Genomic DNA, 23418 nt, shown 5'->3' with positions numbered 1-23418 from the left:
CTCTTATTTAATCTAATTTAATTAAATTAATTCTTTATTTGTTTTTAAAAGGCTTGGTACATTGCATACATATTCTGTCCATAAAAAAATATTATTCCAAAATAATAGGGAAAACACATATAGCCAGTAAAAAAATACAAATAAATAAATGAATTAATTCTACAGGATCACATGGTCACGGAATAGACTGATATCTATTTTAAACTGTCTTCCATTTTAATGTTCTACTAAGCATTAATTTGTAAGATGCTGTTTCGACCAATGCACTAATCCAGTCTTTCAGCTCTGGGCCTTTGTTTCTTACCAGTGTCTTAAAATAACTCAACAGACTGTCACTATCCTCACATCAATAACAGGAAATGCACACTTGGATATGTTTGGTATTGGGACCAGTCCCCTAGTTAATATAACTTTGGACTTACAGGTATTTAAAATTTCTATACCTTGATCCTGAGTGGTCTGAACAAACTACATTCCCATATACATTGAAGGAAAGTTTCTATTTCAGATTTATATTTCCAAAACTAAATTGTCTTGTAAACTTCCCTCCGTGCAGTCTAGATGGTGTGTGATAGTGTTGAGGCAATTTTATCATGTTAAGGTTCTTCTCCATGAGCCCTTTGTTGTATCATTGTCATATTAACAGCCTCATTACTCAAGAAGAAGTTAGTTGTTTCATAAAATTGTGAGGCTTTGCGCTTTTCCAGTGGTAGTTAAAGATTGTGTTATCAGCCACATGATTCGACTCAAACACAATAAAACTTCTTATCTCTCATATGTCATGACAGAAACACACCGTCCTCAAATCATTAGGCAGTAGTGCTCAAACATTGGGAATGCCACTGCTTTCGATACACAATAGTTTTTCTGACTTTAGATTTTGCACGCAGTAGTCGAGCTAAGCTCATAGCTTGGCCAATCAGTCAAGTCGGACTTCTCGTCTTGTCTGAGTATACATGCAGAAGAGAAATCCAAATTTCTGACCAAGTACGTCTGACTCCGCCTCAATGGGTGGCACTGTGTCCTTTATAATTTGGTGCATATTGAACCATTTCCGGTTCTTGTTCAGAAACTTTTTAAAATAAATCTGCATTTTCTTACCATCCATAAACGTCCGTCCAGAAGTGCGTCTTCTGCTTCTCGGTCGCCATGGTGTTTATTAGTTTGTTTTTCCGGGAGTTACTGAACTGCTATATACTGAATGCTGCTATGTCATCTCCTTCTTCTAGGTGTGTTAGATGAGCTACAGATAGTCCAATTTCAGTCGGACTAAGCTGTTAACGTGCATTTGAAAGTCCAATTTCAGTCAGACTAAGCTGTTAACATTCAGATTCAGATTCAGAATACTTTATTAATCCCCGGGGGGAAATTGTTTAAACATGCATTTAAAAGTCCAATTTCAATCAGACTAAGCTGTTAACGTGCTTTTAAAAGTCCAATTTCAATCGGACTAAGCTGTTAACGTGCTTTTAAAAGTCCAATTTCAATCGGACTACACTGTTAACATGCATTTGAAAGTCCAATTTCAGTCAGACTAAGCTGTTAACGTGCATTTGAAAGTCCAATTTCAATCAGACTAAGCTGTTAACGTGCATTTAAAAGTCCAATTTCAATCAGACTAAGCTGTTAACGTGCATTTGAAAGTCCAATTTCAGTCGGACTAAGCTGTTAACGTGCATTTGAAAGTCCAATTTCAGTCAGACTAAGCTGTTAACGTGCATTTGAAAGTCCAATTTCAATCAGACTAAGCTGTTAACATGCTTTTAAAAGTCCAAGTCCGGTTTTACTCGGACTAAGCCAATAATTTGATTTTCTCAAGCTGCATGTAAATGTACTGAGTGAAATTCTGATAAGCACTTTTTGGTATTTTCTGACATATTACAGAGTAAGCGATTGACTGAAACAACGATCGACCCATTAACTGAAGATTAAAAAAAATCATTTGTTGGAATCCAGTATATTTTTATATGAGAGCTTTATGTTGGATACTTTTGTATGTATGTTTTATTTGTATGTTTTTTCCTTGACAGTCAATGCAGCAGACAACAAACAAAGGGACAAGAACATGAATACCATTAAGGTCACCATCGATCCGTGAGTACAATGTTCTATAATATAATTACAAATAGAGTTTGTACCTTTTGACAAAGTACTGTAAATCACCTCAATGTGTTGGATTTTGATTTGAAATGCCCCTGTAAATGTAAACATAACTATTACGAATCCGTTACATCCTTAAAAAAAGATGAGCAGCTGATTTTGGAGGGAAAATGCTCTGTGTTTATCGGTGAGTCGTACTGGTGACAGTTCCTGCCTGTATCCAGGTGGCTGTTTTCTTCATGCTGTGGCTGTAATCAGAGCTCAGTGAAAACATGAAGTAGACAGAGGAGGTTTGAGACATGGATCCAGGCAGATCTTCAGTATAATGAGCCTGTGCTGAAATGCACTGAGCTCTTGTTTTATATGCAGTTCACCTCCAGCCTGTCAACTGCATTAACGTCCGACTGCTTAAACAGCAGCGTGTCCTTCAGCCGAGCTGCTGCTCTGTCTAATGTCCCCTGCCGTATAAATGATACAATTAGCCCTGCCGCACTCAGGTCTCTGCTGCTAATGTGGTTTTATAGAGATGTTAATGCTCCTGTCCACAGCTCACTCAGCCTGTTTGTGGCTGAGCTTATTAAACACTGGTGTCTTCCTGAGTCACTGCAAACCTGACTACATCATAACATATCGGAGAAAGGGTGGATGGATATGATACAGAGATTTTAACGAACAACTTTGCACCCCGTTTTTGCTTAAATACAACCACCTCACCTATTCAAAAGTGCATTCACACCCAGACACAGACCACACCCGCTATTATCTCATGACCATTGACATCCACCCACCCCCCACCCCATAGCTCTGACAGAACGTTGCTCCAGTTTCTCTCTATCTGTCTTGCCTCTGTCTAAACTGGACGTATCCTTTAGCTGTGTTAATGCACAGATAAAACATCTGTCAGTCATCTTGAATTCCTAGAACCCTTGTTGCATACTAACTCAGTGCGATGTTTAACGTCTGTGTTGGCAGTGCTTTCTGAACAATAACGCAGCGATAACGGTTATTTACCGTTCCCTGTTTTATAGCAGTTGATCTTGTCCCCTGCTTAGAGGGTAAGGAGTTCATAGACCTCAGTGTCTCCCCGATTTGTGGACATTTTCAGTTCCTCTTTTGAGTTAGCTGCTAACTGCTTCCAGCTGCATGTTAAATCTCTCAGTGGGGGTTCAACACAAAACATGTTGTCAAAACATCATACTTGTCCCGTCTTGTCGCCTCACACCTTTTGCACAGACTCCAGTTTACAGTTGTTGCTACCTCCGCTGCCAGCTTGATGGCGCAACAACTCAGTCCCCCGATTCCTGAACGTACCAGTGAGGCAATATAACAGCTCAGCATTCCCTACTTGAACAGGCACTGTAAAAGGGTCTACAGATACTCTTTGGAAACTGGGAATAGCTACCATTTGCCACTGCAAAATAAACAAAAGTGTTTTCCTGTTCTTGTTTTGGTCGTGCACAGATGAACGCACTTCCTTTGTGCTGTTACTCAAGCCCATAATTTCCCAGGAGATCGTACCCAGTATGAGACAGTATTGCATCGTGAAAACAAGGATCACAGGGGACCAATCTAAATGTAGATGGTGTCCTCTTTTTATAGCCATTACATTGTGCAATCAACATTTATTTTGTAATGATAAGTTAAAGCGAGAAACTTTAAACGTGGCACAAAATGGCTTCTGTTTCATTAGTGTGACCTGAAGTGTGTGTTTCACCAGCAGACATTGAAAGCAGTAACAGTGACTTGAGTCTTGATCAATCTCCTACTTTCACTGATATCAGTATTGACAGCAGTTTAGAGCTGGACTTAGTGTAACCTCAGCAGATGCAGCAGAGACAACGCAGAGATTAAAAAACTCAGATCTCAGTGGTGAGCAAGACACGCTTTGGTCCGTACCTAAAAAGTTTTGAGGTTCAGTACCTGGCCCTACAAATGAATACATTTCAGATTGCCTGTGCCTGGTTTTGTTCACATGCCTCCATTACTCATCCCCGTCCTTTATTCTGCCTCCACCAGTGAGTCCAACACCATTACTATCTGGAACAATGGTAAAGGAATACCAGTGGTGGAGCACAAGGATGAGAAGATGTACGTCCCAGCTCTCATTTTTGGCCACCTGCTCACCTCCAGCAACTATGACGATGACGAGAAAAAGGTCACAGGTGAGAGGAGACAACTTCACATCTTTATCAGTGGTTATTGAAGTTGGTTCAGGAAGCTTGATACTGATAACACAGAACTAACTGTTTGTTTGGCTCCAGGTGGGAGGAACGGGTACGGTGCTAAACTCTGCAACATCTTCAGTACCAAGTTCACAGTGGAAACTGCCTGCAAGGAATACAGACACAGTTTCAAACAGGTTAGGATGTCTCTTATGTTGAATACGACACAGTCAAACAAATAAGCAAACAGTCATGGTCAGCATTGATTTAAATTAAAACTACAAATCCAGTTACTTGTCATTAAGAGGATGTTTGCTTCTGTGGTCAAAGGTTATCTTTTTCACTATACTAAAAAATAAACTTTGGCTGTGATTAATGTGTTTTTATTTTCATCATTTCCCTCCCTCTACAAAATGTTAGCCTTATTTTTGCAATAAGAACAGTGCAGTAAATGCAGCAGATTTCCTGTGAGTTGCACATTGTTGTGTTCTGCTCTGCTGACACTTTAATTATAGTCACCACAAGGTGACGGTCTTGTTTGTTAACAGATGGTAATGACTGTATCTGATAGTAGGAAATTTAAAAATCTAATCTTCCCCAGTGCCACATGATCTTTGAATTAAGTAATTACTGTTTTATAGGGTTTGTGGTCATGTGGTCATATCTGAGGTAAGGTTGTGAATATTACTACTTTATGATGTGAAGGCACAATTGTAAAATCACCGGGTGTTTTATATCATGGTTGTCGGGGAGATGTACTAAATGCACTTGATACACTAAGGATGGTTTTGATGGTCTAATGCTTTATTGCATTTTGAGCAATGAAATAATCTAGAGGTGGATATGACGATGTTTTAGGCAATGGCAGGTGTGTGTGTATGTTACCGTGTTTTTTACTGTCCGCAGACGTGGCAGAACAACATGGGCAAGACTTCGGATCCCAAGATCAAGTTCTTTGACGGGGACGATTTCACCTGCGTGACGTTCCAGCCAGACTTGTCCAAGTTCAAGATGGAGAAACTGGACAAGGATATTGTAGCACTTCTTACCCGCAGAGCATACGATGTAGCCGGCTCCTGCAGGGGCGTTAAAGTCATGCTGAACGGGAAAAAACTGCCTGTAAGTCTCCACTTTTTACTTTGTTGCACTGTACGAGCCGATAAGATTTGTGTTGAGGGTGAGCTGATGTGGGGTTAAAGTTGCTACATACAACATACATGGTCTGCGCCGGGATTGCCTGCACACAGCTCTCACCTCAGACGTCACAAACAAACATAGAGGTGGCTGTGTCAAAATAATGGCGGCTACTATGCTAACAGCGCTGACATTGCTAACAACAGCAATATTGGATGGGAGGGAGGATTTAGGCCTGTTTCCACCGCAGGAACTTTGGGGTAATTTTATGGGGCCGGGGCCGTTGGTGCGTGTCTCCACCGCAGGAACCACCCCCGAAGGACAGAGTTCCGGATCTTTTACAGGGGCTAAACAAGTCCCTGCCTCGGAGTAGGTACACAGAACGGCCCCGAAAGACTCCTGGCTGGGGCTTGGGGATTACTTGGTGCTGATTGGATATACTCAAGGAGGGATGTGACGTTTTTTAATTAATAACATGGTTATCGTAGATTAACTGGGCTAACCGTTAGCTGTTAGCGGTGTCTGTAATAATTCAATAAACGGTCTGTGAAAAAATATTTTTTCCAGCGGATATCTTAGTTATAACATGATTGAGCTACCAAAGCAGTTTTGTGTTGCTATGTGTGGTATTTATTCAGTTTTGGGAAATCACGATGTCTAGAAAGCATCAGCTAACAGCGGCAGCAAAGCTAACATCAGGACGTCATCTGTTAAACGCCTCCCATTGTCGGATATGACATGAAACTACTCCAGTTAGCTCAATCATGTTGTAACTAAGACATCCGCTGGAAAAAATATTTTTTTCACGGAGCGTGACCAGAGTTATTACAGACACCACTAACGGCTAATGGCGTCCCTACACCCCTACGTAGCCCTAGCCTCGCGTCACCAGTCACTTCACGTACGGAGAAGAGCCTGGTTTCTATTCACTCTGAATTTTGTCTGGATTCTGGTTCCGGTCTAGAGAGCGGATCCGGAATTCACCAAATTCACCAAAGTAAAAGTGTTCACCAAAGTAAAACTTTAAATTCTGGCGCACCATCGATTTGGGGTGATGAGGGGTGTAGGAAAATCGATAACTTAATAGCGTGGGGCTTTTCTTGTAAATTATATTCTTTAAATTAAAAAGTTTCACCGCATTTTTATTAGCTTGGTACTTTTATTTTGACGGAAAGGCGCATCCATCGAATTCCGGATCCTGTCTCTTTCGCCCTGGTTCCGGATCCTTACCAAAATAGCCACTAAACGGCCCCAGACTAACGCCGCCCCGGTCAAAATGGTTGCGCAACAATTACGTCATATACAGAGGTATAACTTTACAGGAACCCTCCTCCTACTCCGCTCTCTCAGTGGAGACACAGCGGTTGAGAGGGCCGAGCGAGAGGACGTTCCTGTAGTAGATCCTGCCCCCCAAATAGTACCAGGAACTTCTTCAGTGGAAACGGGCCTTTAGAAAGAGAGGGCATGGCAGCAGTTGTAATATTTTTAAATGGTGTTTCACACTTGAATATTACCTGCTGAACCTAACTTATCTGTCTTTTCTGTCATTAAAGATTACTGGGTTCCGCAGCTATGTGGATCTGTATGTGAGGGACAAACTGGACGAGACGGGCGTGGCTCTAAAGGTGGTGAATGAGACTGTGAATGATCGTTGGGAGGTTTGCCTCACCCTGAGTGAGAAGGGGTTCCAACAAATCGGCTTCGTCAACAGCATCGCCACGACCAAGGTATCTGAATATCAGCAGGGAAGAAGTGATAGAAGTGGTAGAGCTAAACATGGAGACAAAGAGGAAAAATGTGTGTCTAACACTGAGGGTTCGTATTTTTCAGGGTGGCAGACACATTGACTATGTGGTGGACCAGATAGTGAGCAAACTTATTGAAGTGGTGAAGAAGAAGAACAAGGCGGGAGTGTCAGTCAAACCCTTCCAGGTAGGGTTATGAATGACTTTATGCAGCACGTCTAACTCAAGGCGACTGCAGTGGTTTCACTGCAGACGTGTTTTAAAAAGTGATTGACCGTGCTCTTATTTGTGCTTCAGGTGAAGAACCACATCTGGGTGTTTGTGAACGCGCTGATCGAGAACCCCACCTTTGACTCCCAGACCAAGGAGAATATGACACTCCAGACGAAGAGCTTTGGGTCCAAGTGCCTTCTGTCAGAGAAGTTTATCAGGGCTGTAAGGACAATTCTCTTTTGCTTTCATCTCAGTTTCACTCTGTTTTCGATTCTTCATAGTAAATAATTGGACACCAGTCATGAAAGGATTTTGTCTCCTTGTCCCCTGCAGGCAACCAACTGTGGGATCGTTGAGAGTATTCTCAACTGGGTGAAGTTCAAAGCTCAGACACAGCTGAATAAGAAGTGCTCATCTGTGAAGCACAGCAAGATCAAAGGCATCCCCAAGCTAGACGACGCCAACGATGCTGGTGTGTTAACAGTTTGATTATTTATTATTATGTGGAGAAGAATACCTTGAATGTCCACCACTGATGGCAGAGCTGTGTTCGTTTTATCAGACTCATAAATGTTGATGAGGAGCAGAGAGAGACATTTACAGAGCGTTAAACAGGTTATAAAGTGTTGCTCTAAAGACGTTTCACTTCAGGAGTGCATTACTTGCACATTATTGTTATTACGGCTGTGATGATAACTGCATCTCAGCAGTCTGTAGTCATCACTCTGTTGCCTCGCTCAGTATCCCACCCACAACACTATCTCATTGGTTACACGCCATGCGTAATAGCCTATCAACACTGAAGGCTGCCGTGCCACAGAATGCAAAGCCAGAGACTGGATCTGCTGCTTTGTGAGCGAGCAAACTCTGAACTGTGTTGGACTTAAGGCAGCAAATATAAGTGAAGTGACATTTCGCTTTTTTTTTTTTTTTTTTTTTAACTGTGTTTTAGAAAAAATCCATATCGTCATAGCCCATGCAATTTTTCACATTCGCACACTCAATTTTTTACTCACACATGCTGTGAAATGCTGTTGTGAAAGAGAGCAGCCTTTCAGCACCAGCAGGCTGAGGTGGAAAAAACACCGCACAGCAAAAAGAAAGGATCGGGTTTTGATCTGCATTGAAATATACCCAGGTCAACCTCAATACCTATCCTTAGGATCGCCTCAGGACATCCCTGTTAATTAAATTTATAACACCTGTGCCTTCCCCACGATAATAATTCAACAGGTCTGCTGTGAAAAAAGGCCTGTTGTGTGAGACTCTGCCATTGTTTGAACAGCATCAAGAAAACTATACAGTGACACACTGTAATTATTAATCTTTTCCACATCCATGTCCCAGGTGGCAAACACTCCTCTGAATGCACACTCATTCTCACTGAGGGAGACTCAGCCAAGTCTCTGGCTGTCTCTGGACTGGGAGTCATCGGGCGTGATCGCTATGGAGTGTTCCCCCTGAGAGGAAAGATCCTAAATGTGCGAGAGGCAACACACAAGCAGGTATGAGACTGGATATTTGTGAAAGTAGGGAATGTATGAATAAAAGAAACGCTGTCTCAAGACTTTGTAGTAACATTTAGCTTACAGACAGCTGCCAGGGTGAGTGGGCTTTGATTCTGACTGTTGAGACTACAATATTATGTCAGCTTTGATGGAGGCAAGAGGCAGCTTATAGAGTTCCACACAAAGCAAACAGTTTGTGTTCACACTGGAGGAACGTCACTCAAATCATTTTGTGTAAGAGAAATGGTGTCAAACACCACGACAGCTCATGTTAAACACTGACAAAGTGCAGTAGTGAAGAGGAGCAGTTACGAGGTAAAGCTCACCAGTCCATCCAAACTGTTAAACATATTAGGGATCTGTAATGGTATTTAGAGATAGTTAGGCCTCAGCGGTTGTGTGTTGGGGAAGGGTGATAAGGAATTTCTTAAGGACCAGGCCCACATCACAATACTGGCACAGATCCCTCATGTTCCCATTTTTCAGGGCCCTAACACCCCAACTTGCACTGATAAATAAATTCAGGAATGGTGTCATGAAAGCTGTGATGAACTTGCACACCTTCCATGACTCAGTCGACCAAAACATAGTTAAATATTTATTGGAAGTTTGAGGGTGCAGAGAACAAAGCAGAATTTTCATCTTGGAGACTTTCTATAAGGACTGAATGGTTGAAGAACAGGACCTGACACAACACAGCGCAGGAAAGGAAAGCAAGAAAGATAGAAAGTCTTTGAAGATGAGCTGAAGGTGTTGTGAAGGGCAATCCTTTCTCTGCTCTTCTTTAGAGCCTTAATATCAGTATACTGTTTGATACCATCCAGTGGCACTCACAAAGCCAACATGGGCATCCTATTGCTCTGGCTCCTGCCAAATATTTACTGTCCTATGAGCACAGGTTTGGTGTTCTGACTCATCAAAAATTTTTAGTTGGAGCTGCGCCTCGTTTTCAAACTGTATGGTTTGACTAAAATGAACAATGACAGCAATATAGTCCATGATGAGCAGGGGAAAGGCCCCTAGTCTGTGCCAGTTCCTGTGCTGGAGGCATCTGCCAACAGTTCAATGAGTCAATATTTTTCTGGTTTTGTCAAATCAGTGCTCTGAAAGCAGTGGGAACAATCAGTTTTAATGAGTTGATCAAAACTGGTATAAAGTTATAGCTCAGTGTAACTCCATCAGTATCTTGCATGTGATGCTACCTTTTCTTTCTGCCAACAGATCATGGAAAATGCTGAGATTAACAACATCATCAAAATCGTTGGCCTCCAGTACAAGAAGAGCTACGACGACGCAGAGTCACTGAGGACCCTGCGCTACGGCCGGATCATGATCATGACTGATCAGGTGATCTGCATCATGGAGACTCACACAGCTTTAGTATAATTTATAGTCACTGAACTAGTAGTTCTAACATTTCTTGTCTTGTCCCAGGATCAAGATGGCTCCCACATCAAAGGTCTGCTTATCAACTTCTTCCACCACAACTGGCCGTCCCTACTGAAACACACATTCCTGGAAGAGTTTATCACACCCATTGTCAAAGTAAGAGAGAGACACAAACTCAAACATACTGTACAGTAACATCTCAGTGCACCTGATAACAAGCAGTACTAAGATGCGTGTTGTCCGCAGGCGACCAAGAACAAGCAGGAGCTGGCCTTCTACAGCATTCCCGAGTTTGATGAGTGGAAGAAACAGACGGAGAATTATAAAACCTGGCATATAAAGTACTACAAAGGTTTGATGCTTTTGAGTATTTGAATATAACAATATCAATTTTGCAACTGAACATTTTTAGAAATTCTAAATTTCTAAAAAGATAATAAAATGTTTTATTTGTGTTCCAGGTTTGGGTACAAGTACAAGCAAAGAGGCAAAGGAATACTTTGCTGACATGGAGAAGCATCGCATCACATTCAGGTACAGCGGTGCGGAGGATGACGCTGCCATTACTCTGGTGAGTTTAATACTGTATGCTTTTCTATGGGAGTCGAATTGTGAAAAATACCTTCCAATATAATGCAAAAACACCCACCATTAAGTACAGTAAAAGCCAATATTGAGAAGAACTGATTCAGCTCCTCTCTGACAGTATTAGTGGGGTTGTAAATCACTGGTTTCATCAAGATACAATATTATATGGATTATTTAGACAGCGATTTGATATATACCGATATTACAAAGTCTGCCACGATATGATTTTGATTCGATGCAATTAAGGGGTCTTGATTAGGCACTAGATACTTTACCTTTTCAACAAAAATGATCGCGTTTGATTTAACAGAAAAGGTTCTCCAATTATAAATATTGTCAAAACACGTGAGCACGGGAACTATGCTCTAATAAAATACACTCTAAACATGTCAAACATTGTTGTTTGTATCAGCAAGTGCTCTGTGCTTTAAACACAACATGGTCCACACCCAAAAAACCTTTAAACATGTGCTAAATGGAGGCTGACCTGCTGTTTTCTACTCTAGGCCTTCAGTAAGAAGAAGACCGACGACAGGAAGGAGTGGCTGACAAATTTCATGGAGGACAGACGCCAGAGGAGGATGCACGGCCTGCCAGAGGTTTGTGCCTTTGGAGTCGTGTCAGGCAGTGATGGGGGGGAATGGAAGTCAAGATGTGTGTGTGTGTGTGTGTGTGTGTGTGTGTGTGTGTGTGTGTGTGTGTGTGTGTTGCTTCCACTGTGGGAATTCTTTGGACCAAACTCAACCAACTCTGTGACTGGATGTATTCAGATCATTTATGTTTTTTTCCCAGATATCTGTAAGTCTGTTTACACCTGGTAATAACATGCTTTTGGTGATCCGAGCACAAGTGGACAGTCGAGTCACATGACCGTCAATACCTGTGTCTATCATGCATCTCTGGCTGACCATTTGTGCTCAGATTTTCTATACTGCCTACATCACTTAAGCTGTTATGTCAAAGGGCCCTGTGCCCACCCTGGCTAGCTGCTCGCTAATCACTATAGCGGTTGTGTCTTTACAGCTTAAGATATCACTGTCAGGAGAATTTAATATGTCTCCTATATGACAAAATGACAGAATCCGCTTGTGATTGGATCACCCAAGACGCATGTTAATACCATGTATAAACGGGGCCAGTTTGAATTGATGGTAAAACTTTCAGAAGGCCTATTTTCGTACTCAAACTAATCTCAAACCACTCTGATGAAACCACTGATTAAAGTTTGTGCATTAACTGTTATTTTAATCCTGTTCTCTCAGCAATACCTGTATGGAAATCAGGCCAGGCACCTCTCCTACAACGACTTCATCAACAAAGAGCTGATTCTGTTCTCCAACTCTGACAATGAGAGATCCATTCCATCCCTGGTTGATGGTTTGTATATTCACCCTCATTTCTGTGAAGTGTTTGCTGTGCTGCTTTTCTGTCAGAGTATTTCCAACATAAAAAGTCATTCCTATATTTAAAACCATTACCATATGTTCTTTCTTTGGAAGAATGGTGATGTATTAATGATGGCATGTGTGTGTTGTTTCCAGGATTAAAGCCCGGCCAGAGGAAGGTTCTGTTCACCTGCTTGAAGAGAAACGACAAGAGGGAAGTGAAGGTGGCACAGCTGGCCGGCTCAGTGGCAGAGATGTCTGCCTACCATCATGGAGAGGTACAGTCAACTCAGTGTTTTCCAGACATGTGACACAGTGTATTGAGAGTCATTATAACAGTGGGGAAGATGAGTAGTGAGTGAGTAGATGAGTAGAGCTCATGTCTAGAGATCTTATTGTAGAGATTCTCATTTCTATTCACTATTACTGATCACTAATTTCCCATTTGTCCCTTTAGCAAGCTCTCATGATGACCATCGTGAACTTGGCCCAGAACTTTGTGGGCAGTAACAACGTGAACATCCTGCAGCCGTTGGGTCAGTTTGGTACTCGCATCAATGGAGGCAAAGATGCTGCCAGCCCTCGTTACATCTTCACCATGCTCAGGTAAAGCAACAATGAACGCAGCAGTTGGATTTCTTTATGCTAGATGATGATACCAGTATTCATCTTTAAATTTGACTTCTTCTTGATGCCTTTTTTTTTTACTGTATGTTTTTTTTTGTCTGGAACCTTTTATATAAACTCTTAACGGTGGTCTCGCTTCCCACAGTCCGCTTGCGAAGCTGTTGTTCCCAGCAGGGGATTCCAACCTGCTCAAGTTCCTGTACGATGACAACCAGAAGGTGGAGCCTGAGTGGTACATCCCCATCATTCCAATGGTGCTAGTGAACGGCGCTGAGGGCATCGGAACAGGCTGGGCGTGTAAGATCCCCAACTACGACCCCCGAGAGATCGTCAACAACATCAACCGCATGCTCAACCACCAGGACCCCCTGCCAATGGTAAACAGTCTGAGTCTTACACATCAAACTGCGGTGGCTTTTATCATCATTTTCTCTGGTTGTGTACATGATTTCTGTGTGTTAATGTAATGGCATGTTTGTCAGGAATGTTTTAGCTGTGTTACTGGATTGATAGAAACCTTGAGTGCCAATTAGGAGATAGTTTAAGTGACATAACAAGACGAGGAAACCTTTTCTTGGGCTGTAAAACTGATACAATAAATCTGAATATTTCACTTCTGTGCTCCTTCAAAGAAAAGTTATAAAGAATTTGGAGTGTGAATGTAGCCCTGACCAGATTTTCTTGGCTGATAAGCATATCGGCAGTTCACAGATCAGCTCTACTTCCCAGATTCCTCATGGATCTTCATAGCATGTTGCTTGTAGTTTGGACGCAGGCAGGAGAAAGATGGAAAATGAGACCATTCTCTCAGTGTCTCTCTGTGCAATGTCTGTCCCCAAACAGCTTCCCAGCTACAAAAACTTCAAAGGGGTGATTCATGAGCTCGGTCAGAACCAGTACCTTGTCAGTGGAGAGGTGTCGGTCATTGACAGAAACACCATTGAGATCACAGAGCTTCCTGTTCGGACATGGACTCAGGTACAACTCTGCTTCTTTTCTCAAGGATGTCTTATACTGGATTTTTTTTCCATTTAAGATGGAAGCTAACTGACCTCCATATATAGAGCTTGAATATGTCATGATAGTAATAGGATAACAATGAGATGTTAACTGTTTATTTCCTGTGTTGTGCAGGCGTATAAGGAGTCTGTGCTGGAGCCCATGCTGCAGGGCACTGACAAAACACCAGCTCTCATTAGCGACTATAAGGAATACCACACAGATACCACCGTCAAGTTTGTGGTGCGCATGTCTGAGGAGAAACTTGCCCAAGCTGAAACAGCTGGCCTTCACAAAGTCTTCAAGCTGCAGTCCAGCCTTACCTGCAACTCCATGGTAAACTGTGATTTCAGTTTGACCTTAAATGAAATATAAATAATGGAAGGTGTTTACCCATACAGATGGCTTGGCCTCCCTGGTTTGTGTATTTGCTCTATTGTCCATGTTGTGTCACAAACTGATTTTGAAACCACTTCATCCCCAGGTGCTGTTTGACCACATGGGCTGTCTGAAGCGGTACGATTCAGTTCAAGACATCCTCAGGGAGTTCTTTGAGCTCCGCCTGCATTACTACAAACTGAGGAAGGACTGGTTACTGGGCAGCCTGGGAGCTGAAGCCGCCAAACTGTCCAACCAGGCCCGCTTTGTACTGGAGAAGATCGAAGGAAAAATTTCCATCGGTAGGAATGCTGAAAGTCAGATCAGATCTTATGTAGCAGTGAGAGGTCGAATATGTTCTTACCTACATTTTTCATCCTATCAGAGAACAAAACCAAGCGTGAACTGATCCGCATGCTCGTCCAGAAAGGCTTCGAGTCGGATCCAGTGGCTGCCTGGGCTAAGGCTCAGGAAAAGGTACTGTTACAGCGGCTTTAACGATACATCTACAAGTACAAATTCAGTAACATGACCTAAAGTAAAATACATGAATGAACAATATAAATGATTACACACTGCAGTAAAATAACTTAGTTGTAGGTTTTTAGCAGTCGTTGCTATAACTGTGAACAAACACAAGAGGGAGCTGCCCTTGCATCACTTCCTAGGACTGTACATTATTTCACGTCCCTAAACACACATTAATCATGACAGCAGGTGGAGGAAGCAGCATGATTTGGGTTCTGTTGTTTGATAAGATGGTTCTTGTTTTTGTCCCACAGGCCCAGGAGGAAGATTACGACGCAAACGATAGCGACAGCTCTGTGGACTCCGGCTCCACGTCTGGGCCGAACTTCAACTACATTCTCAACATGCCCCTGTGGTGCCTGACTAAAGAGAAGGTGGACGAGCTTCTCAAACAGAGGGACCACAAGGTATTATTAATCACTGTTCACGTGGTTATTTTCATCTCACTAGACTTTCATCATGACTCTGTGGTTGATTGTGATCCAGGGGTTTTATTACAGAAACTTCCTAAGTCTGAAATACAAAAACATGTTTCCCAACTGCATTAGGAAAAAAATCTCTCTTATTTCAGGACAGGAATTAACAGAACTGTCTCAACTTGGGGATTTTCTTTAAAACTTGAGCTAGGACAAGCAGTTAGGATGTTTTTCTGTAATGAGGTTAACAAAGTAAATTTGTGCTAACTTATAGAGATCAGAGCTGAACGATCTCCAGAGGAAATCTTCAGAGGATCTGTGGAAGGAGGACTTGTCGGTGTTCATCGAGGAGCTGGATGTAAGTTTTGCTTTTTGTCTCAGCACGCAACACTCGTTCAGCTGTGAGTCTAGTTGAAGTTGATGTGAAGTGGATGATAACTGATTTTTGGTCGGATGTATAAAGTAAATTGAAATTTAGTATAATGTAAATTTTGCCGTTCTCTACTCTAACACAGTATTGTTTGCAGTCGCTTCTACTTTGCTGTTTTCATTTCGATTTTTCTCAATGTATCTTTCGAGGAAGAGCATGATATTTTTAGAAATACGCTTATTTGCCTTCTATATCAACACCACCCTCGTGAGCGCTCTTATTATTTGTTAAATGTGAAACTACAACCTACAGGCGGTTAGTGTAGCTTCACAAATGGACAGGAAGTAGGGAAATAAAGAATGAGCCTGGCTCTGTCCAGAGGAAACAAAATCCACCTACCAGAACCTCTAAAGCTCTTAAATTAACACGTCATATCTGGCTTGTTTAATCCATACAAAAAGTATAAAAATGCCTCAGATAAATACATGTTGGACAGAACCAGGAGAGCTAAGCTGTCTGGCTGCAGGTTGTAGCTTCATATTTAACAGACAGACACGACACTGGGTTCAATCTCCTCATTAAACTTTCACCAGAAAGCAAATAAGGATTTTTCTCAAGATGTTGAATTACTCATTTAAGCTGCTGTCAGTGAAACACAACACTTAGTGCACATAATCTCTCCCGCTCCTAGAAGACATAACTTGGAATGTGTTCAGGAGGTGCTGAGTGTCAGACAGCACGGAGAGAAAAGTAGAAATTATTGGAATAAATTACTGAATTAAAACAGTGTTTTTGTTTATAAGAAGCTGAGATCAGGGGAGAAAGACGGGACTCTGTTATACTAACAAGATTAGAGTGAATTCCTGATCACACAGGATGTGTTTTAGCAGCTGGAGGCGCCTTTTTGTAATTGATTTTAATGAGAATGAAGCTTTTTGCTCGCTGTTTTTGAGTTGCGACACACCTTGCATTTGTGTGGTTAAGCTCCTGGGGTTTTTTGCCGGAGCGCTCTGAACGCCTCAAGCTGAAAGAACTCAGGACAGAAAACGCGTCATGTCATCTCCGCCTTTCCCCCATTGTCCAGTCGGATGATTCAAGAGACAGGCCTTCTGTGGTGGTCATGACAATAAGTTTACAGTTGGTAGACAATAGAGGAGAACCTGGTGGTAGTGGTTGCTGGATACCCAGAGCTATACGGCCCGATGATAGACAGCAGGTTGTCAAACTGCCCCCGAGTCATCCCATATGCCTGGTGACAGCCATCATGGAGGCGAAGCTCCTGGACCAACTGGTGGTACTCCCCGTGATCCACCCTCTTTTTAGTGTCTCGTTCCCACACAGATCTCAGTTTCCTTGCGCTTGACAAACTATTGACTGATAGCCTCTCTTTTTACTTGGCCTTTATTTGTTTGTGATGGCCACTCTGCTATTTTTGTAATGCTGCCATTTATTTGATGATTTCCTGTATCTAAAGTAAAAAGTTACGTAATTTAAGAAATGCTTTGTTTGGTCTATCAGAAAGTGGAGGCTCAGGAGCGAGAGGAGCAGAGTTCAGGAAAGGCCATCAAACTGGTGAAGGGGAAAGTGGGCAAACCTAAAGTGAAGAAGATGAACCTGGAGGAGACCATGCCCTCACCATTTGGCCGCAGGGTGGAGCCTCCGACTCAGGCGATCAGATCTGACGCAGCCAAGAAACTGACCAAAAAGAAGAAGGTAATAACTGCTGATGTAATGCCAAAAATACTCAAGTGAAATGTTGAATCCAGGATTGATACAGGTTTTGTTTTTCTCCCAGAGCGACATTGATCCAGCGGTGAAGTTGGAGTTTGATGAAGATGGTTTGGGCGGCGAGGGAGCACCGGCAACAGGAGAAAACTCTGTAGCCAAACCAAAGGCTCCACGTGTCAAGAGAGAAAAGAAAGAGCCTGGTCAGTACTAACCTGAAAACTGCAATTTCATCAAACATGTAAAAGTAATTTCTTTTAGTTTTTAACAGCAACTGCATCACTGTTTTTCCAATGTAATAGTGTAACTTTTTGGAGCTCTCTGAATATGGAGGAGGGTTGTAAGAAATGATGAAATTGCTGTATCAGTAGATAAATGATTGATCAGCACATTTGTCAGCTACCACTATCCAGAGATGATACAGCATTCTTTCTCCTCGATACACTGTGTTGGACTGGTTTGAAAGAAGCCATTACCCCAGGCCTCTGTGATGCTTTGCAGTGCAGAGAGAAAACTATAGTCCATTATTTAACAACCAGCAGCTCCTCGGTCATAAGTGAGAATCCTGACCATCAACAAACAGTCTGGTAATCTTGTTTACTGTGTTGCAGGAGCTCCCAGAGTGAGGAAACCTCCAGGACCCAAAGGTACCCCTGCGAAGAAGGTGAAGAAGAGAAACCCCTGGTCTGAGGATGATTCCAAGTCAGACAGTGACGTGGAGAACAGTAAACCTGTCATCCCAAGAGAGACCAAGTCCCAGAGGGCATCAGGTAGAGTTGGGCCCTCAGTTGAATATTCACTGTCATCTCTAGCATCACCATCTCACCATTTATGGCAGCTACAGTATCTGTAGTATGCGGTAGCCTACGCACGTTGCCTACGCTGTTGTGAGCTTTTATACATGTGTGGTGGTGTGTCCGTGTCACTCTGCAGTTACACCTCCAAAACACTAGTTGGTGGTGGAGGTTTCTGTGAAGTGCTGTAAAGTTTAGTTGATTCAAAATACACATTAAACACACATTAAACATGGCTTAATAGAGACAGTTTCAAACACAAGTACACACATCAGCTTCACTATAACTCGCAACACTTGTCTTTATCTGGACACATTTTCCCCACAAATACAACATGCTAATGTTTTTAGCATGAGCCTATGGCATTTTACATTGTATAAATTAGCCTAGCAGCTAGCGGACTTTTCCTCTACTCATATAAAACCAGGAACAACAGCAACATTTAACATATTTAATGGTACATAATTTTGATCCATTACAACCCATAAGGTTCGCCGACAAAACAACTGTCTAATACTAAACACGTTTTCCAAACAAATATAAAAAGCTAACGTTATTAGCACCAGCCTATGGCATTTTACATTGTATAAATTAGCCTAGCAACGAGCGGAGATTTCCTCTGCTCACATGAAGCCAAGATAAATCCCGAAGTATAAATCCCTGAAGGATAAATCACACACAAGACTTAGGTGTGACAGGAGGTCTGTGTCGCTGTGACGTCTAGTTACATTTCTGGGGAGGTTCACGTCAGGCTATGGCGTAGGTTGCGGTGTAGGCTCCATGTCAACGCAGAGCCTACTGTAGCTACAGTGTCAATTCAACACAGAAGTATGAATTTATATATAAATTAAATCTTTATTACTGTTCTGGTATCATGTGAAACTAGACAACAGAGGGAACCCCTTGGTACCAGCCATTTCATCCTAGCCTGTGGCGAATTGATCTAAAAAACACTGGAAAAAGAGACTAAAATTTGGCCGGGGTAAAACTGGCATGGCCCTTTTCTTAGGGCTCCCTTTACCTAATATTGATGTACTTGTAAAGTCTTAAGGAGTGTGAGATTTCAGGATTATGTACAATGTTGTTATGTAATGACCCACCGTCAGGATCAGGGAGCTGGTTACAGAGTAACTGCTACCATTTTATTTAAATCCACGTCATGCAGCCCGCGGCCAAAAATAACTTGTGAACTGGGTCTACGTTTCGTCAGTTTGATTAGCCTCTGTCGGCTTCAAGCCTCTGAGGGCTCAGTCTGATGCAACACGAATAATTATTGTACAAGGCACCAGGATCCACAGCAGTAATAATGTGACACACTCTGCTCTTGTCTCTCAGCTTCCAAGCCAAAATACACCTTTGACTTCTCGGAGGAGGAGGACGAGGAGGAGGCGGCGGACGAAGAGGAGAACGGTGACGATTATGTGCCTTCTTCTCCAGTGAGGTCGTTTAAGGACGACTTCCCGTCCTCTGACACCAAGGAGCGCTTCAATGACCATAACGATGACGAGGATGACGACGATAACGAAGACTCCTACCCTGCCCCCAAACAAAAGACCACGTAAGATTGAAACAACAGTCAGGAGCTCATCTGAACGTGTTGAAATAAAAAGATTGTAGGAATGTTGTGTGTTTCAAAGGGGACACTGGGGGATCTTTATCTGCTCTGGGTCTAACCTGCTTATCATGTGTCCATAATGTCTCACACCTTCAAATCTAACATGGGACCTTTGTTCGAGTCTGTCCCATCACTCCCCTACTCATTTCCTATCTTCCTCCTCTACTGTTCATTATCCAATAAAGGCAAAAGGCCCCAAAATATATGGAAAACAAATACTGAATAAGTTTTTTCTGCTTCTCTGAAGGTCTGCGCCTGTAGCTAAAAAGACAGAGACAACCAGCATCTTCTCGTCCAAGTCGACCTTCTCTGAAAAAAGCAATGACAGTGGTGAGTAAGAGCTCAGTGTCAGTGTGTCGTCACACGCATCTGCAGTATCTTTCTAAAGCCCAGTTCACACCAAAGGTTCGCAACAAGATGAGTTTTCAGGTACAAGTAACAACCGTAAGAGTGCTTTGTTTTACATAGAACCAGCAGCAGAGACCCACCGTCTGACACGTGTATCCGTCATCCGACACAACACAAGGAGGGAGACTCGTATACGTGTCAGCAGCCGATTGAGCCTGTGTCCGTCTCTTTTACATCCAGACGGAGGGCTGTTGCCAGAAAATGCCACGGCAAGCAAACACACCATCTGCTGACAGGTTTTAACTGGCTTGACTAGATGACTCTGCCACAAGGCGATTGGCTGATGAAACAGGTGACGTACCATACGGTCTAAATCGCGGGCGACACCATCAGCCGGCTTGAGTCGAACTGAGACGGGCCAGTCCACACCGCTGCAACATTTTAAAATGGCTCCGTCTCATCACAAATCTTTGGTCTCAACTGGGCTTAAAATGAACTGCAATCGAAAGGTTTGGTGATGTGTTGGTGTTTTTGTTTCCAATGATAAAAATTTGACAACCATCAGATTTTTCTACACAGTTTAGGGCAGCAGCAAACATCTACTTTCAGTGTTGTTGATTTGTGACATGAGTCAAGGCCCAAACACACTGAAAGCGATAATTAACATGCCTCATTTGACACACACGCCAGTTGATGCTCCTCCAGATTTAAAATGCCAGCTTCACAGGACCAGCTGTGTTTTGGGAAAAGGTTGCTTTTTGTGAAGGACCAGCCATCACAATTCATCTTATATTTTTATTTCCAGGTGAACGACAGCCTCATGAAACACAGCTGAACTATGCTGTTAATGATTTGCCGTTGTTACATTTTATGACCAGCAGGTGTCAGTAAACGCTCTAAACATAAATAGATGATACAGGTTGGGTCTGTTGTGCAAACATGATTACTAAGGTTTTAAGTTTTTAATTTTAGAATCTGACATGAGACAACGCAGCAGTAAATATCTATAGTAGTTGCTGGCAGTGTTTTTAATTTAGGATTGCAAAAAATACAGCTGTATTGTTCGTAAAGATTTGAGCTAAGCAAATGGAGCTAATGTCAGCTGTTGCCCAAAACTGATGTGCATCTTGCTGCACATCTGTCTCTCCGTCCCTCGTCTCTGCTTCACTGGGTCCACATTTGATGCTCCAAAATCAAAATAAGGGCGGAGTAGAGGTACAAAAAAGTTTGACACACCTCAAAATGTTTTCGGAGCATGTTCGACCATCTAAAACAATAGGTGTACTTACGCCTGCATCAGATGCTTTCAGTTTGTTTGGACCTTAATAGTTTGTCTGTAAAATGCCAGAAAACGGTGAAAAACATTAACCACAGTTTTTCTTTTGTCTGACCAGCACTTCTTAACCCTAAACTATTAAGTTTACTGTCATATAGGAAACAGAAAACAAGAGACAAAAGAGACTTTTAGCAGTTTCAACCAATAAAATCAATGACCTTTTAGTGCCAGTCAGTTAATCCAACAGTTGTTGCTTTTCTAATGAAGGTTACCAAGCTCTCTCTTTTAGTATCTGTAGTTTTATCAGGCCGTTGTAGACAACACTGAAGATCAATGAGCAGAAGTGATTTATGTCAGTGTTGGATTTACAGGACTTTTGCATCACTGTGATGAGGCACCTTGATTTCTCAGATATTTAATTTCTAGCTCAGCTGAAAACACATGTTCACATCTCTGGTTGTTTTGTCCATAAAGGCTCCAAAAGTAAACTGCCAACACTTGCATTTGCTTTTCTCTTTGAACTGAACACTGCCAACATTTCTGATCTAGTTCTGCTGGATCCAGACAAGTTCAACAAATTTCATAAAAGCTGAGGACAAGCCAAGTATGTACATTCTAGACATAATATAACAGAGAAAAGGTGCAGGAAGGCAAATTCGTATGATGCTCTACAGAAGGTCAACTCAGTCAGAAATGTGAACATGCAGGAGTGATGTGTGCAGAAAGTGCAGCAGCTGAGCGTTGGTCTGTGTTTGTCTCGTAGATGGGTCCAAGTCCGACAGTGACGATGACAGGGGCCCCGTGTTCTCCACTTACTCCAGCAGCTCTGCATTTGACAAACTGTCGCCAGCAAAGAAAGGTAATGACTCACTGTGTCCAACAGATGGAGCTCTAATGCAGCACCATAGCTGACAGCGTAACAGAAGGGAGAGGGGATGATTTTTAAAAGCTAATAACGATGCCTAAAATGGAACTTAATGGAGTTTAATATGCATTTAATAAGGACTTTGCAATGGACAAAATGATGGTGCCCATGTGTTAACAACTTGTGATGTCCTGTGATCTACAGCAGCTAAGAAACCCTCTGATGCAGCTCCCAAACCTAAGAAGCCACCAGCACCAAAAGCAAAGAAGCCAGATAAATCCATCTGGGACTCTGACTCTGACACTGGGTCCAAGAAGCCAGCACCAGCTCTTAAAGGTGCAGCACGCATCCTATGTTTTCTCACAAACAAACCAATAATTGCTCATGGTGAATATTTTGGTCACTTTCTGTTCTGGTAAACTTTGTGCAGGTAAAGGCAGAGGGAGGAAGAGGAAGGCCTCCGGCTCTGAAGACGAGTACAGTCCAATGAAGAAAGCAGCAAAACTTGTCGGCAGAGTGAGTATCGTCCTGTGTGTATTAGACGCAGTGTTGGTGTTTGAGACCAAAAAAAGGGAACAATAATATTGTTTATTATTTATGATATGATAAAATAGACTTTGTCCCGAAGAAAATTTGTCTTGGATACATGTGGTACCTGCAGTTATAAGATACCAAAAAGGTTTATACATACAGTTCCTACATATACACAGTCCACACACTCAGTGCAGTAATAACCTAAATGGTTACTGTAATAAAGTGTTTTATTGTCCTCCCGTTCAGAAGTCTCAGAAACCCCCATCTGATGACGAGGATGATGACAGCAACAGCCTGAGTGCTCTGAGTGCTCCGTCCCGTGACCGGCCGGGCCGGGCCAAGAAAGAGGTGAAGTACTTTGACGAGTCAGACAATGGGGATGAAGACGACGATGATGACATGTTCGATTAAAGCAACACACTTCAACCACACTCTGCTTGTTTGGAAGTTCCTCTTCCTTCTGTGTTCCTACAGACTTTTGTACATTTCCTCTTTCATTTTATTTTCATTAATGGTGATGTTCAATGATTTTTAATGTGTAGGTGTTTTACACTTTTTATTATACATATACAGGTTTCTTTTTTTATGCTCATTGAAATGTTCCGTATTTGTCCGAAGCGGCTTTTAGAAGTTTAGAACGCTGTGCTTTAGCACATTTTAATTGTTAAAATACTATGTAACTTTTTGAACATGAAGTTGAAAATAAACAATGAAATGTC

At 42.2% G+C, this 23418-nt stretch overlaps 1 protein-coding gene across 1 annotated transcript in view; it reads left to right on the top strand.

Annotated features, from left to right (window-relative positions):
- top2b (DNA topoisomerase II beta) overlaps positions 1–23418 on the top strand; it is a 29293-nt gene extending 5875 nt beyond the window's left edge. Inside the window, exons 4-36 of the mRNA XM_033637302.2 lie at positions 2031–2094; positions 4117–4262; positions 4362–4459; positions 5169–5381; positions 6950–7123; positions 7227–7328; positions 7439–7576; positions 7688–7826; positions 8702–8859; positions 10084–10209; positions 10297–10407; positions 10498–10603; positions 10713–10822; positions 11346–11438; positions 12102–12216; positions 12381–12502; positions 12682–12830; positions 12997–13228; positions 13695–13829; positions 13986–14186; positions 14335–14530; positions 14614–14705; positions 15011–15163; positions 15447–15530; positions 17061–17255; positions 17338–17470; positions 17879–18037; positions 19397–19619; positions 19924–20006; positions 22064–22159; positions 22370–22501; positions 22596–22681; positions 22946–23418. Of these exons, the coding sequence (XP_033493193.2) occupies positions 2031–2094; positions 4117–4262; positions 4362–4459; positions 5169–5381; positions 6950–7123; positions 7227–7328; positions 7439–7576; positions 7688–7826; positions 8702–8859; positions 10084–10209; positions 10297–10407; positions 10498–10603; positions 10713–10822; positions 11346–11438; positions 12102–12216; positions 12381–12502; positions 12682–12830; positions 12997–13228; positions 13695–13829; positions 13986–14186; positions 14335–14530; positions 14614–14705; positions 15011–15163; positions 15447–15530; positions 17061–17255; positions 17338–17470; positions 17879–18037; positions 19397–19619; positions 19924–20006; positions 22064–22159; positions 22370–22501; positions 22596–22681; positions 22946–23110 (4529 nt within the window). The 3' untranslated portion in view covers positions 23111–23418. The remainder of the gene's footprint in view (positions 1–2030; positions 2095–4116; positions 4263–4361; positions 4460–5168; positions 5382–6949; positions 7124–7226; positions 7329–7438; positions 7577–7687; positions 7827–8701; positions 8860–10083; positions 10210–10296; positions 10408–10497; positions 10604–10712; positions 10823–11345; positions 11439–12101; positions 12217–12380; positions 12503–12681; positions 12831–12996; positions 13229–13694; positions 13830–13985; positions 14187–14334; positions 14531–14613; positions 14706–15010; positions 15164–15446; positions 15531–17060; positions 17256–17337; positions 17471–17878; positions 18038–19396; positions 19620–19923; positions 20007–22063; positions 22160–22369; positions 22502–22595; positions 22682–22945) is intronic.

The sequence above is a fragment of the Epinephelus lanceolatus genome, chromosome 16 (genome assembly GCF_041903045.1).
Source record: "Epinephelus lanceolatus isolate andai-2023 chromosome 16, ASM4190304v1, whole genome shotgun sequence".
Taxonomy (NCBI): Eukaryota; Metazoa; Chordata; class Actinopteri; order Perciformes; family Serranidae; genus Epinephelus; species Epinephelus lanceolatus.
This window is presented reverse-complemented; position numbering and strand designations above follow the sequence as displayed.